The sequence below is a fragment of the Monopterus albus genome, unplaced genomic scaffold (genome assembly GCF_001952655.1).
Source record: "Monopterus albus unplaced genomic scaffold, M_albus_1.0 scaffold3.1, whole genome shotgun sequence".
Lineage (NCBI taxonomy): Eukaryota > Metazoa > Chordata > Actinopteri > Synbranchiformes > Synbranchidae > Monopterus > Monopterus albus.
Window position 1 is genome coordinate 7,772,104 of NW_018127883.1, and position 12,593 is coordinate 7,784,696.

The 12,593-nt window shown below is 39.2% G+C and overlaps 4 protein-coding genes across 4 annotated transcripts in view; 2 read left to right on the forward strand and 2 right to left on the reverse strand.

The window, feature by feature from the left end:
• eif3s10 (eukaryotic translation initiation factor 3, subunit 10 (theta)) overlaps nucleotides 1-2,049 on the reverse strand; it is a 12,754-nt gene extending 10,705 nt beyond the window's left edge. The window contains exons 1-3 of the mRNA XM_020601422.1: nucleotides 1,822-2,049; nucleotides 1,171-1,361; nucleotides 942-1,078 (exon numbers count right to left, since the gene is read on the reverse strand). Coding sequence (XP_020457078.1) covers nucleotides 942-1,078; nucleotides 1,171-1,361; nucleotides 1,822-1,870 — 377 coding nt within the window. The 5' untranslated portion in view covers nucleotides 1,871-2,049. The remainder of the gene's footprint in view (nucleotides 1-941; nucleotides 1,079-1,170; nucleotides 1,362-1,821) is intronic.
• Nucleotides 2,050-3,538: 1,489 nt separating this feature from the next.
• On the forward strand, nucleotides 3,539-8,097 carry dennd10 (DENN domain containing 10). Its single transcript, XM_020600251.1, has 10 exons — nucleotides 3,539-3,629; nucleotides 3,706-3,760; nucleotides 4,059-4,255; nucleotides 4,744-4,823; nucleotides 4,942-5,090; nucleotides 6,515-6,626; nucleotides 6,707-6,807; nucleotides 6,936-7,043; nucleotides 7,149-7,243; nucleotides 7,336-8,097. The coding sequence occupies exons 2-10, from the start codon at nucleotides 3,715-3,717 to the stop codon at nucleotides 7,501-7,503; spliced, it is 1,056 nt and encodes a 351-aa protein (XP_020455907.1). The 5' UTR covers nucleotides 3,539-3,629; nucleotides 3,706-3,714; the 3' UTR covers nucleotides 7,504-8,097.
• A 104-nt stretch (nucleotides 8,098-8,201) lies between these two features.
• sfxn4 (sideroflexin 4) lies at nucleotides 8,202-12,359 on the reverse strand. The gene is made up of 14 exons (XM_020600264.1): nucleotides 12,167-12,359; nucleotides 11,985-12,050; nucleotides 11,851-11,904; nucleotides 11,743-11,769; nucleotides 11,404-11,458; nucleotides 11,080-11,105; nucleotides 10,923-10,976; nucleotides 10,775-10,837; nucleotides 10,535-10,603; nucleotides 10,353-10,443; nucleotides 9,457-9,572; nucleotides 9,288-9,373; nucleotides 9,128-9,215; nucleotides 8,202-9,049 (listed from the first exon to the last, which is right to left on the reverse strand). The coding sequence occupies exons 1-14, from the start codon at nucleotides 12,203-12,205 to the stop codon at nucleotides 8,972-8,974; spliced, it is 912 nt and encodes a 303-aa protein (XP_020455920.1). The 5' UTR covers nucleotides 12,206-12,359; the 3' UTR covers nucleotides 8,202-8,971.
• Nucleotides 12,360-12,462: 103 nt separating this feature from the next.
• prdx3 (peroxiredoxin 3) overlaps nucleotides 12,463-12,593 on the forward strand; it is a 5,435-nt gene continuing 5,304 nt past the window's right edge. Inside the window, exon 1 of the mRNA XM_020600276.1 lies at nucleotides 12,463-12,575. Within this exon, the coding sequence (XP_020455932.1) occupies nucleotides 12,540-12,575 (36 nt within the window). The 5' untranslated portion in view covers nucleotides 12,463-12,539. The remainder of the gene's footprint in view (nucleotides 12,576-12,593) is intronic.

Genomic DNA, 12,593 nt, shown 5'->3' on the forward strand with positions numbered 1-12,593 from the left:
CATATCGTACATCTCTACAGCCTGACACACTGAATGACTGCATGCAACTCTCCATAAATGGGGATTCAGTTGAATCTTTTTGCCCTGACAAGGCAGTTAGTTTCTGGATGTTTTCTGGAAAAGGTTCAAGACACATGGAACATAAAACCCCGACAAGAATAAAGAGCAGAGAAGTGGAGACTGATGCACAGGAGAAGGGTGATGAAGAAGATGCTATGTCCTCAACGTCGAGTGCCATTTGTGACTTCAGTTGATATGTCAGATTCAATATGACACAGTTGCTGATTATTGATATTCTACATTAAAAATATTTTTCTTATTTTATTCAGGCTACTTAAATTCATTTCGGGCTAGTAAAAACCAAAGAGTACCTGCCCGAAGGGTTACCAGGGATTTTGAAATTTTGCGAGCCCTGCATTGATAATAATCAAGTACATGGGCAGATTAACAAGCACATGTTAATCACCTTATATTTTTAACAGCACTATGAATATAAACTCATAATAATCATCATCATGTTTCAAAAGGTGTTTCCATCCATGTTGTTAAAACTGCGTTAACTAAGATTTAGCACAAATTAGGATAAATCAAATAAAAATGTCTAGATGTGTTTTCTCCCTGCTATACTACCTTTTCGATTTTCTACCTTTGTACTGAATTACTCTGGCTGTATTTGAGTCAATTCCAAATGACTGCAACATTAGTGAGTGAGTTTTCCCAGATTAGCTAATTTTTGCTCAGTTTGGTCCAGTTTATGCAACTCACAGTTCTGTGTGTCAACTATGTAACACTGAATGTGATGTGATAGTGGCTGGAACAGTAGTACTATATCAATGTTAATGGAAAAAAAAACCCATTGAAGCTTAATTTGTCTTTAAATGGACAAATTTTGGACTCTAACATCCTAATTTCCATATGACACCCTGAAGCATCTTACTCACCTTTCTGGGGTCTGGATGTTGTCCAGATCCTCTATGTCCAGGACCATCTGCTGGGACTCCTCCTTGGCTGTCTCAGTCTTCTCCTCTGCCAGCTTGAGGTAAGCCCTGACCACATCCTCCAGAGACTTGATATTCACCTGAGAGCAGAGACAGGCGTTTCACTTCAAAATACTCTGGTGCAGCGAACTGACATGACATGCACGAATATCACACATTTGTCCTCACACACCTGCTGGCAGATGTTCTTGTACTGATAGAGGCCCTCCTTTGCTAGGTGGCTTTTGCGGAGATCCACGCAGAGCTCCAGGTATTTGAGCATAATGGGCTCGTGGATCTTCTGCCATGTTCGATGTTTCTTGCTCTTGATGACATCGTACAAAACATCCAAGGCTGGCTGTTTCTTGCCAACCTCAAGGAACTCTGCACAAGCACATTACATGTTAACATTAATCTAAGTTACCCCAAAACTCAAAGCATCTTTCACCGTCTCTAAAACACCTTCACACGCCGTGGTTCGCTAAATCTGCCTGACACAGGCCCACGCTGATGCTAAGTGAACGTAACTTTAGCATTAACTTAATGCACTAGTACTCTGACAGTAACGTTACCTAAAACGCACTGTCAATAACATTGTAAAGCTGCTATGAGTATTAACACTTATTTAAAAGCCATCTAGGTTTTTAAAATGTTACCGATTCTGCACAAGTTAGTACTGCAACAACGGCCTACCGGTTAGTTAACAGCTAAACACTAACGCCCGCCATTGCAGCAGTTTTAGCAGTTAGCCCGGCTAACCACGCCGCTGCATTACAGTGACGACGCTAGGCAGTTAGCATGAATTTGTGACATCTGTGAAACATGAAGCAGTGTTTCTACCCACCATTGGCTCGTTTTAGAGCGTTTTCTGGCCGTTGAAAATACGCCGGCATTTCGGTGGCGTATTACTGAAAATCAAAATTGGCTGACTTGAATGAATTATAATAAATTTCACCGGTCCATCCAAGCCACGCAGTCATTCACTGCAAAGTGCTAGCTGGGAAAGGAAGAACCTCGTGAACGGCCTAGCCTGTGTTGCCAGGTGCAGCACGTCCTGTCCACAGCGCCAATAGACGTAAAATGCACAGAAATTTAAGTTTTGTTTTTATCAGCAATTGTTTCGAATATTCAAGGGTTATGGTTTCAATCTATTTGTTTTATTTCTTTTTTAAACTTTTTTAATATTCATATCACATTTGTGAACTTGCACATCACTTAACCACCACAGTATGTGTTTGTACAAATAACAACAGGCTTAACTGGACCTTCCATACTTATATTTGATACCAATAAATAAATTTTGGCACATATTTTACCACATATTATTACACACCCTTGTACTAAACAGCAGCCACGTGATGCATGTGGTTTTATCTAATCTGTTATTATTATTATTATTATTATTATTTATTTTTGTTTTATTTACTGATTTGTAACCATGGGTGCATATTAAAATGTTAAAAAAATGAATAAAGCGGATAAAGTATGAGATACTGAGAACTATTCTGCATAAGCCATATATAATAGGATTAAGTATGATGTGAATGTGAAATGTTTGAATAAGACGCAATACACAGTAGGCAACTACTCTACAAAACCTAGATTTCCCAGATGGGGGTTTTCAACAAACCTGGCAGCTCTAGGTGTGTTCTCTTCTGAGGGTGGGTTCACATAACACTCGTATATTATCAACTATTTCGATGTAGATCGAGCACACAGCTGTGTGGTCAAAACGCCCTACAGCTCCTAAAACAGACATTTGAATTACGCCGTTAAAATGGTTCTTTTGTTAGGTGGTCTTGGCATAAAAGTGAAACACAATGCTAGCCTGAAAGAGTGAATAATAATAATGTCTGGTCTTTTGTAAATTAATCAATTCTAAAGTTCTGTTGTAGGTCGAAACTGTTTTCTTCACACTGGAGATGAAATGAGGAAGCATAATAATCTCAAAACCTTTAGGCGAATTCACATTGACACTCCTCTCCACTGATGTCATACAAAATACAGTGGCTTAATATATAAAATATTATAGAAAGCAATCAAAGGAAACCTGTGATGCAGGTGTTGTTTTCTTCAAGCAGAGCTATTCTGCTGTCAAACCTTGTTAAACTGCTTTGTTGATTTCAGCGAATGCTTACAGCAAACGTGCTGTGGAAATATGTTAAGACAAAAATCATCTGATGCTTAAAAATTAAAGGATTGGATAAGAAAGAAAAAAAAGACATCATTCCAAAACCTATAACAATACCAAAATAAAATTGTCAATATGTATATACCAAGAACTAGTCATTTGATTGTTTTACGGTAATTAGTGAACCGGCATTATCGGATTGACAAAGACTCAAATCAGAAGTGCAGGCAGCATTTTTATTGGCATTTCACGTTTTGTTTGTATAATTTTATAATTTCAGCAACCGTGAACGCACCATTACCCCTGAAGTATTGCCAGCTGTGATTGGCTAAAAGCAGCGCGTCTCCTCCTCCTGCACGAGCCTCCTGTCCCGGAAGAAGGAAGAGATTTCGCAAATAGGGAGAATTCTGTTGATAGCAGAAATCAGACCCAGTCCATAGATACGTTTCGACACATTTTATGCTTCATTAAATCTGTCGAGGATCGCATTCTGGCATTTGGACCTCGCAGGAGTTCTCAAGGTATTTCATTTGTGACCAGAAAGGGAGGTGGTTGGTGGTGTCGCTCCAGTTAACTTGTGTTGATGAACTCTTGCAGGTATGGAATATGGCAGTGACTGAAACACAGCTTATGTTAAGCGTCGGGTTAATAGGTAAGCTTCAGTTCAGAGGTCGTTTCTTGGTTAAAGCCTAGTTGAAATATCAAGCTTACTGTACGTGCAGGAAAATCACATGATACCAGTGTGACCCAAAAGTGTCCCAATCAGTAGGGCTCCACTGCGTCCTTGCTCCTGCATGTTTGGCCTGTAGGTAAATGAGCTGGTCATGGATGACTGCCTAAGTGCATCCAGTAACACAGACCTCCATGTGATACACTTTACTCCTAGGATGCTCTGTCTTAGAACATTTGTTATTTAATTTAACATTCACGCAGTGTTATTTCTTCCTCAGAGAAAGATGTGAATGGAGACACACTGTGGGTGTGGTGCTATCCCTCTGTGAGCTCAGACCTGAGGCAGGTACTGCTCAGCAAGTGCTGTCTGACACAAGATGGCCGCAATTTCCACAGCTTTGTGTTTGGTCAGTTCTGCCGTACCTGGTACTACATCACCACAGTGGATGTACAGGAACCTACAGCACTAAACAAGGTATAGCATCTTTACCCAGAGGCTCCTTGATCATTAGTAATGTGCAATTAATCTGCTAGTCCAGTTGATTTTTTCTAAGTTTTTTCATCTTACTATGACCTGGATGACTGAGAATCTGCGCAGACATAATCTGCTGAATGTTTTATAGTTAAAATGCAAGATAATAGAGGAAAAATGTCCATCATAGTTTGCCAAAGATCAAGGTGATGTCCTCAGATTGCTTGCTTATCCAGTCAACAGCCCTTTAGCCAAAGATATTCAGTTTACAGTGACATAAAGTAGAGAAAAGCTGCAAATCTTCACATTTAAGATGCTGGAACAAACTATCGTCTGATATCTTTTCTCCATAAATGAGTTAAAATTGTCAGTTCATTTTCTGTCATTCAACTAATTTGTTTCAGCGCTAAATGATTTTGCTTCTGTACATCAGCATTTCTTCACAGTACTTGCATTGAGTTTGGTTTTTGTGTCTGTCTTTTCCCTTCAAGGTGACTCATTTTTCAATAGTTGTTACAGCAAAAGACTTCAACCCTGAGAAGTATGCTGCACTCAGTAGAATACTCTGCAGGTAACCGTGTTTATTCTTGGCTATTTCATCATATTTGGGGCTGTGTTTATTCATTAGAGTGGTGTCTTTTTTTTATTGTTCAGGATGTACGTGTCTTTTTTTTTTTTTTATTGTTCAGGATGTACATCAAGCATGGCAGTCCAGTGAAGATGATGGAGGCTTATATCACCGTCCTCACCAAAGGAATTTGCCAGAGTGATGAAAATGGCTCGTTTCTAATCAAGGACTACGATGTTCGGAAGGCGTACTTGGCAGGATCAGTCAAAGGTAAAACATCACAGTTTGAGATGATTTTTAATCCGATTCACTTTCATTACGACACATTATATCAGAGGTGAAACTTGATTTATCAATTTAAATCAATTTATTCATCGACAGAAAATCTGCCTTTTTGGAGACTGAGTAAAAATGCTAAACACTGACTTGTTCCAGTTTCTTGAATTCAGTGATTTCCTTTTTTTTTAAGTGATATTACACTCACTGACTTCTTTAGAGTTTGAAGTGTTAGAATGACAAAACATACAACTGATGTCACCTTGTGCTCTGAGAAATGCAACTTCTTTCACATTTTCTTTAATCCGTTCAGTGATTAATTGAGGAAAAAAATCAACCGATTAATTGATGGTAAAAATAGTTAGTTGTAGCCCTAAATCATATTTGAATAAGTAGGGCTAAAAAGAAGTACTACATGTCTGTCAAAAGTTGGGATAACCCATCATGACATTTTTCCAGATCTTGTTTTATCTGAGCAATATCCCAAAACATTTAACTAACTTTCATAGAAGAGTAAGAAAACCAGAAAATATTCATATTTAAGACAGAAGAGTCACTGTGTTTTTACTTAATCGATTTGTCCGGATTAGGTTTGCAGCAGTATACCATTGTTACGGTATACCGTGTTATGAAAACTGACTGTTATCATACCATGTACATTTACTTATTACTAGTACTGAGAGAAAAAAAAAACGCAATGCATGCGCCTCTTTCCTTCCCAACTGCCTGTCAGACTCTGCAATGGGCACCACACGCACACATTCAGTGGACAAAGGGCAGAGAGAAGGAGGCTGAAAGCTCCAAACTCCATCCACCAAAAATGTATCTCAAAAACAAACACTTTTGAGAACAGCATCTCTTCGTTCTCTTATGGTTGCTCTCGTTTAGCCGATCCTGTGCTTTTATTTTGGCCCTTTTTCCACTTCGCTTCACCTCACCTGCTCCAGCTTGTCCCCAGCACAGTCACTTGCATTAAAATAAAGACCCGTTTGTCATTCTCCTGAGGGTTGTTGTAGCTGATTATAATAGTAATTGTGTAATACTGTATACCATGATATTTTCTGAAATGGTTATCATACCTTTGCAAACCTAGTCCTGATTGTTGTGTTTAATCTTCTGGTAATTGGATAATGAAATCTTTGCTGCTACAATTGTATGTGTCAGACATTTATGGTACCAATTAACGCTGTTCAACATTCACCTTTAATTGGAGTTGAGTGAGCAACTTGTAGCTGATTTTGTTTATTGAAGTGGAAAAGGCAACCAAGCAGTTTTCTTTCCTTATTGGCACTGACAAAAGTGACATTTAACCATCTAATGCTGGAAGATGGTAGAAGAACACTGGGACCACAACCCAGATTGCTTCAGAAATGAAAGCGGGTCAACCGGTTTACCTCCACATTTATGTTCTGTCTCAGATGTGGTGTCTCAGTTTGGTATGGAGACTATCATTCTGTATACTGCTCTCATGCTGAAGAAGAGGATTGTTGTCCACCACCCTCGGATTGAAGTCTTGTTGGAGTTTACAAGGTACAGCTGACAGTAAAATTCAAAATATTTGGGTTATAATTTGGTGGTGGAGATGACTGTCTTTACCTGTTTCCCTTCAGAGTTCTGCCAGCTCTGACATGGCACAGGAAAGACTGGTCCATCCTGCACCCGTATGTGCACCTGACTGCTTTTGAACTGGAGGATTTAAAAAACTGCCCTGGTGAGTCTAACTCTGGGTTTATTTATTCTAATTGACTGTCTCCTCCTCATGCCACGATCTGCTCTGGCACTGTGCTGTCATGATGGGGAGTGAATATTTGTGCACCCCTGCATTTGTGTTGTCCACAGGGTACGTAGCAGGGTTTGTAGATCCAGAGGTGAGTAAGAGAGCTGACCTGTTTGATGTGTATGTGAACCTCCCAGACAGCGTCATTACAGTATCCCAGAGTGCCAAAGGTACAGCATATTTAAAGAGAAAGCAAAATGTTTCCAAGTGTGCCTTGATTTCTGAGAGAGTGGAACAGCGTTTCCCACAGATTGACGTGCATTGTTCCAACACAGAGGCCATGGCTATGGGGAAGTTACACAAGGACATTGGTCACCTCATTGTCCAGTCTGCAGAGGATGCTGAGAGGTCAGATAGTCAGGTGATTAAGGTAAGAACAAACTCCATCATGTTGGTATTCAGTCTACAGTTGTGTGAAATGTTGTCTCGAGTCTAACATGTCGGCCACACGTTCATTCACAGGACATTTCAGTCAAGACTAAAGAGATCCTTGCCAACTTGGTTGCCCTGGCTAACAAGTGTGAAGACTCTAAAATCACACTGGAAGATTTAAAGCAACACAATTTCCCCCCTGCAACGGAGAACTTCCTCTTTCATTTGGCAGCTGCTGAGCAGCTCTTACACATATAAGCCAACTTTCAGGCATGCCACTGCAGGGTGACCTTAGTGTCAGCAGTTTGTTTTGTGAGCTGGAATAATTGCTGTGTTCTGAAAGGGTTCCGCACGCTCTCATGTTGACTCTAAGTGTGCACAGGACACTTTCTGACAGTGATCTTTATGGTCAGGAAAGCAGCAATGTGTCTTTAGTATTATATTTTAGCTTGCACTGTTGTGCTAATGAGTGAGATGACACATCTTGAACCAACACCAGGATGTTTTATATCATAGAAATAAAGGATTTTGGTCATCATTTCTATTTTTCTTACTGTCAACAAATCCCATGAAAAGCCAAAACCAAGAATGAAGTGATCCCATTAATAACTCTGTGTATCTGTAGCCTGATATTCTTTTGTGCCATGGAGCTGGAGTTATTCATAAACTACTAGAAACACATCAGTGATGCACTGGTTGACATGCTTCCTTATTATGATCAGTATGGGCACCACAGTTCATTGTGACTCAGTCCCAAATACACAGTCCTGCTGCTGTAAATACTCACTAAAACACCAATGTGTATTAATCCATGGCTGAAAGTAGTCCCCAGGAAAGGCTTAATTCATTCCTGTGTGAGAAAGGGTTTGCTGGAGACTCTGGTGCCCAGCAGTTTTAGGAAATTAATGTAGCTTTTTTTTTTTTAATTAAGCTGTTTATGGTGCTTTTTTTAATCTAAATCTTTAGAAGGATCCACTGGGCTTAAGGCTGAGTGCTACAGAGAGCAGAGTTTAGTTTTTAAAGACAAACTAACACATTGTTGGTTTTGGTCTTTCCATGGGATTCTTGACTCAGATATAACAAGCACGATTTAGTAATGAGTTAGTTGTATACGGTTATTAAATCACAACTGCAACAGACTTTGTACAACATAGGTTTATTTTCATTTTTAAATATCACCTTTTGTATTTTACTAATGACTAATGCCACACAACTGAAATATAAACAAAGTTGTGGTAGGTTTTTCAAACAGTGTTTTATTAAGAAAACTAATAGAAAAGAATTGTTTCTCAAATCTGCAGTTGATCAAATATTAATCTATGCTTCCACTGATTTACATTGTGTGTGTCTTCATGTTCTCAGTATTTTTTTTATTAATGTATAGTAAGCACTGTTTTTCTGTTGAGTACGTTTTCAGCCACATTGCTAAACGGATGGTTTTGTGCCTCAGTATTTCATATAAGACAATGCAATACATAGAAATGTTCATAAAACTAAATGTATTTTCATGAATAGATGTAATATTTCCTATCTACAAGTATATTAATATAGCAATTACAAATATTTACTATAAAAAAACAGTTTCTGGTTTCTCAAAAGATTCTACAAGAAAGTGTGAGACAAAACTGCTTTTATGTTTCCAGCTGCATGTTGCTGAATAACACCTTTATTATCCACTAACTGCACTTTAGGTCTCTTAACATATCTACTTGGTTTAAGCAGCTTCTCACAGTCCTCTGTGATAGAACAAATGTCCGTTGCCTGCTGCAGCCTGCAGCTCCTCCTCCAAATTCTCCTTCTTTATCTGTCAAACAAGAACAGTGTTGGTATCAGTTCATCAGAAGGACAGCATGACAGCTGAGCAGAGGATCCTGAATCTTACCATTTCCAGTTGTGGAAAGAGACTGAATGACACAGGGATCATCAGGCCCAGAACAACCACAACACTCATGTGATGGAAAGGTCTTGTTCTGTAATGTACAGTCTAGTTGGTGAAGTCTAATAGGTGCAGGTGAGCAGAACTAAAGTGAAATGTAACTCACCCCCGTATGAGCAAAACCAGCAGATTAGGAATGACAGCGGTCATACCAAAAAGTGCTGCTCTTGACAGCGCAGTTTCAGTCACAGCCTGGACAAAAAGAAAACTGTTTAACACTGCAAGTTTTCAATAAGGAGACTTATTTTTGTCCATATGTTCCCTTTTTTAAAAACCTTTTCTCCTGCAGCTTTAGAGATGCCGACAGGATTTCCATTGGTATCGAACACTTGGATCCCAGTTTCTGACTCCACACTTCTGACAGTATACACATTGAAAAAGGCCAGAGCAGCTGGAGGAAGTCACACTCCAGGTTAGTGCACAAAGTCCTACTTGCTACTGCAGTTAATGTAACTCACAGGTTAAACCAGCAAATGTGCCATTTCATGTCTGACTTAGGGTGAATTTATAATGTCTGGACCTACAGTAGCAAGTAAGAGTAAGTGAATACTATGGAGCTACCTGCATTTATCTTCAAACATAGTCACATCTTCATATAAGTTACAATAATGAACAAACACAAATAACTAATAACACACGAGCGCTCTCCAAAAAACATCATGGTACACCTGAAGTTTGCCAAAGAGTACCGCAGAACTCCACAGCACTAAAAGGAAGAACGTACAGCACTGCATCTGGTGCAAAAAGGACACTTCATAGCAACATGAAAACATCATCCCAGAGGTGGCGTATGATGGAGGAAGCATCATGTTGTGGTGCTGCTTTGCTGCCTGTGGGTCTGGACAGTTTGCCATCATCAAGGGGAAAATGAATTGCCGAGGTTATCAAGGTGTCTTAATGGATAATGTCAGGGTGGCTGCAGGTTTTGTGACACCACAGGACAATGAAGTGAATCTACTACAGTTTTTGAACAGCAATGGAGGCCTGTGACAAGGACGAACAATCTAATCCAGGACTGACCAACTGACAGTCGTTAACAGTGAGTAAAGTCACTATTAGTTTTAGTCTCTGTATAAGGAGAGATAAAATATTCTTAATATAGAGAATGACCTGCCTTATCCTTTAAATCCAAAGGTTCAATTTTTTTTAAATTTCAGAATAAATACTTTACCTGAGAGTGGGATTGGTAATATTGACCTAAAGAACGTCCGGAGCGGTGGGCTTTGTATACTGAGTTGCTTAATGAAAATGTGAGGAAGGGCCTAAAACAGAGGATACATTTAAAAAGAAGTTCAATAAGAGTTACACTTGAAACATGACAGTCAGCAGTGAACAGAATCAGGTTGAACACACCCCTGCACATGTTGTACAGGACACTGTTCCTGTGATCAACAGAAGCTCTTTGAAATGCCTCTTCTTATCCTGGTTGTGAGACATAAAGAGACAGAAGGAGGTCTTCAGAGTAAAGACTGGACATTATTCGTGGATTCATCATAAAGGAGTAACTGTGACTGATGGTAGTATTTCATAACTCAGTATCTGAATATATTTGGCGATCTCAGCTGTTATTGATACATTTTAAACATATATCACCTGCTCTGGTGAAGAGCTTCTGTTTGCATAGTTGAACCCAGCACTGTAACTCTGCAGCAGAAACTGAGAGGATACATTTGTACCATTAATGTGTTATCACCACATGTAATGTATTTATATTAATTTGATGATAAATGTGCGTAGTTACCTGCCAAAACAGAGCTGGTTTGACACTACTATGTGGCAAAAAGCTGCCAAGAACCTGGAAATACATATATATATGTCTTTATATATTCATAAATAAACATTTGATTTATGGGCACTACAATATCAAGAATTAAATATTTATAAGAAGACACACATACCAACGGTGCAGATATTAACAAAAATGCTAGAAAGGAAATGACAGATGAATGTCTATTTCAAATAAATCCTTTCAGTTCAAATACATAGTAATAATATATATGATCCACTGTGTGGAATTTTCAAAAATGTAATTTGAGATCTTTAGAGACTTATTTTATTGCTAATTGAATTTAATCTAAACCCAGTGACTATGATAAACGAAGCTGTAATTTACTGCAATCGTGGCTTCTATAAAAACATTTGTAATACAAGTTGATATGACATGGTTTGAAATGTTCATTTTGGCTGTAAACTGATTAGTGAAATCCTTAATCCTAGCGTACCTGGAGGGCGGAAAGCTAGAGGAAGAACAGCTCCAGAGCCAGCATGCACAGACGACTGCAAACACAGAACAGGCTCTGTTAAATCACAACATCTGGACACCACAGCACCAGAGGATAAAACATCTGGATAATTCAAAGAGATAAACACTAGGGAAAATAGTCTGTGCAAATATTTGATGTATGTGGCTTAACTGTCTCAAAGTATATGATGCTCTTCTACTCCACAGAAGCAGCACCTATTATATGTATTATGCCTTGAGAAATACTGTTACAGACAGTGATGTTTATATAGAACATTCTCAGTAGGATTTTCAGTGTTGAGTTTCTTTTCACACTTACAAGAGAGAGGGTCTTTGCAGGCACATCCTAGAGAAGCAAGCAGGACAAACAGGTGTCAGTGACTGTGTGGCAGATGTAAAACATTGTCAACTACAAACAGAATCTGACCTCTTCATTTGTCTCTCCACTTCCAAGAGAAGCATGGGCCTTCAGTATTTCAGCCTGAAGGAGAAGGACTAGTTAACCAACAGTACTTTCTACTCACTGCACAGTATCAGATTCATGCAACTGCAGCTACTTACATCAGAGGAGAGCAGGTAGGTTGGATCGAGCAGATTCGCCCAAATATGCAGTCGACTGAGGAAAGACTGAGAAAGAAGGAGGGCACAGTTCAACACTCATCAAAAAATATTAGAGGAGCTAATAAACAACGTGTCACTGTCACTGTCCTCATCACTACAGCACCACCGCTGTGCCCATTTACCTGTCCCTCGCTTTTCCAGTACAACAGATTAGGATCCATTAAAACAACGAGTACATTTGTGTGTTATGAATGAAATACATTGCTGCAACTCATGACCTACGCGAAACTGCTTCCGCCTTCAACCACGTGTCCAGTTGGGGGCTGGTTTTTAAATTTAGCGCATAATTTGTACATGCAGCAGTCTTACACCAGCGTTTAGAGCCCATGTTTAAGAAACCAGCTTAATCGAGTATTTAAAAAAAATTAACAATGTAATCCATTTTTATTTATTTATTTATTTATTTATTTATTCCAGGGGATTGGTGTGCCTCGAGCACGCGCGTACGTGACGCAATTACCTGTTCACACCGTCCTCCCGCTGACATAAACCAAAATGGCGACCACCATTGGCCGACTGCTCAGGACCTCTGTAAGTACACTTTCATAC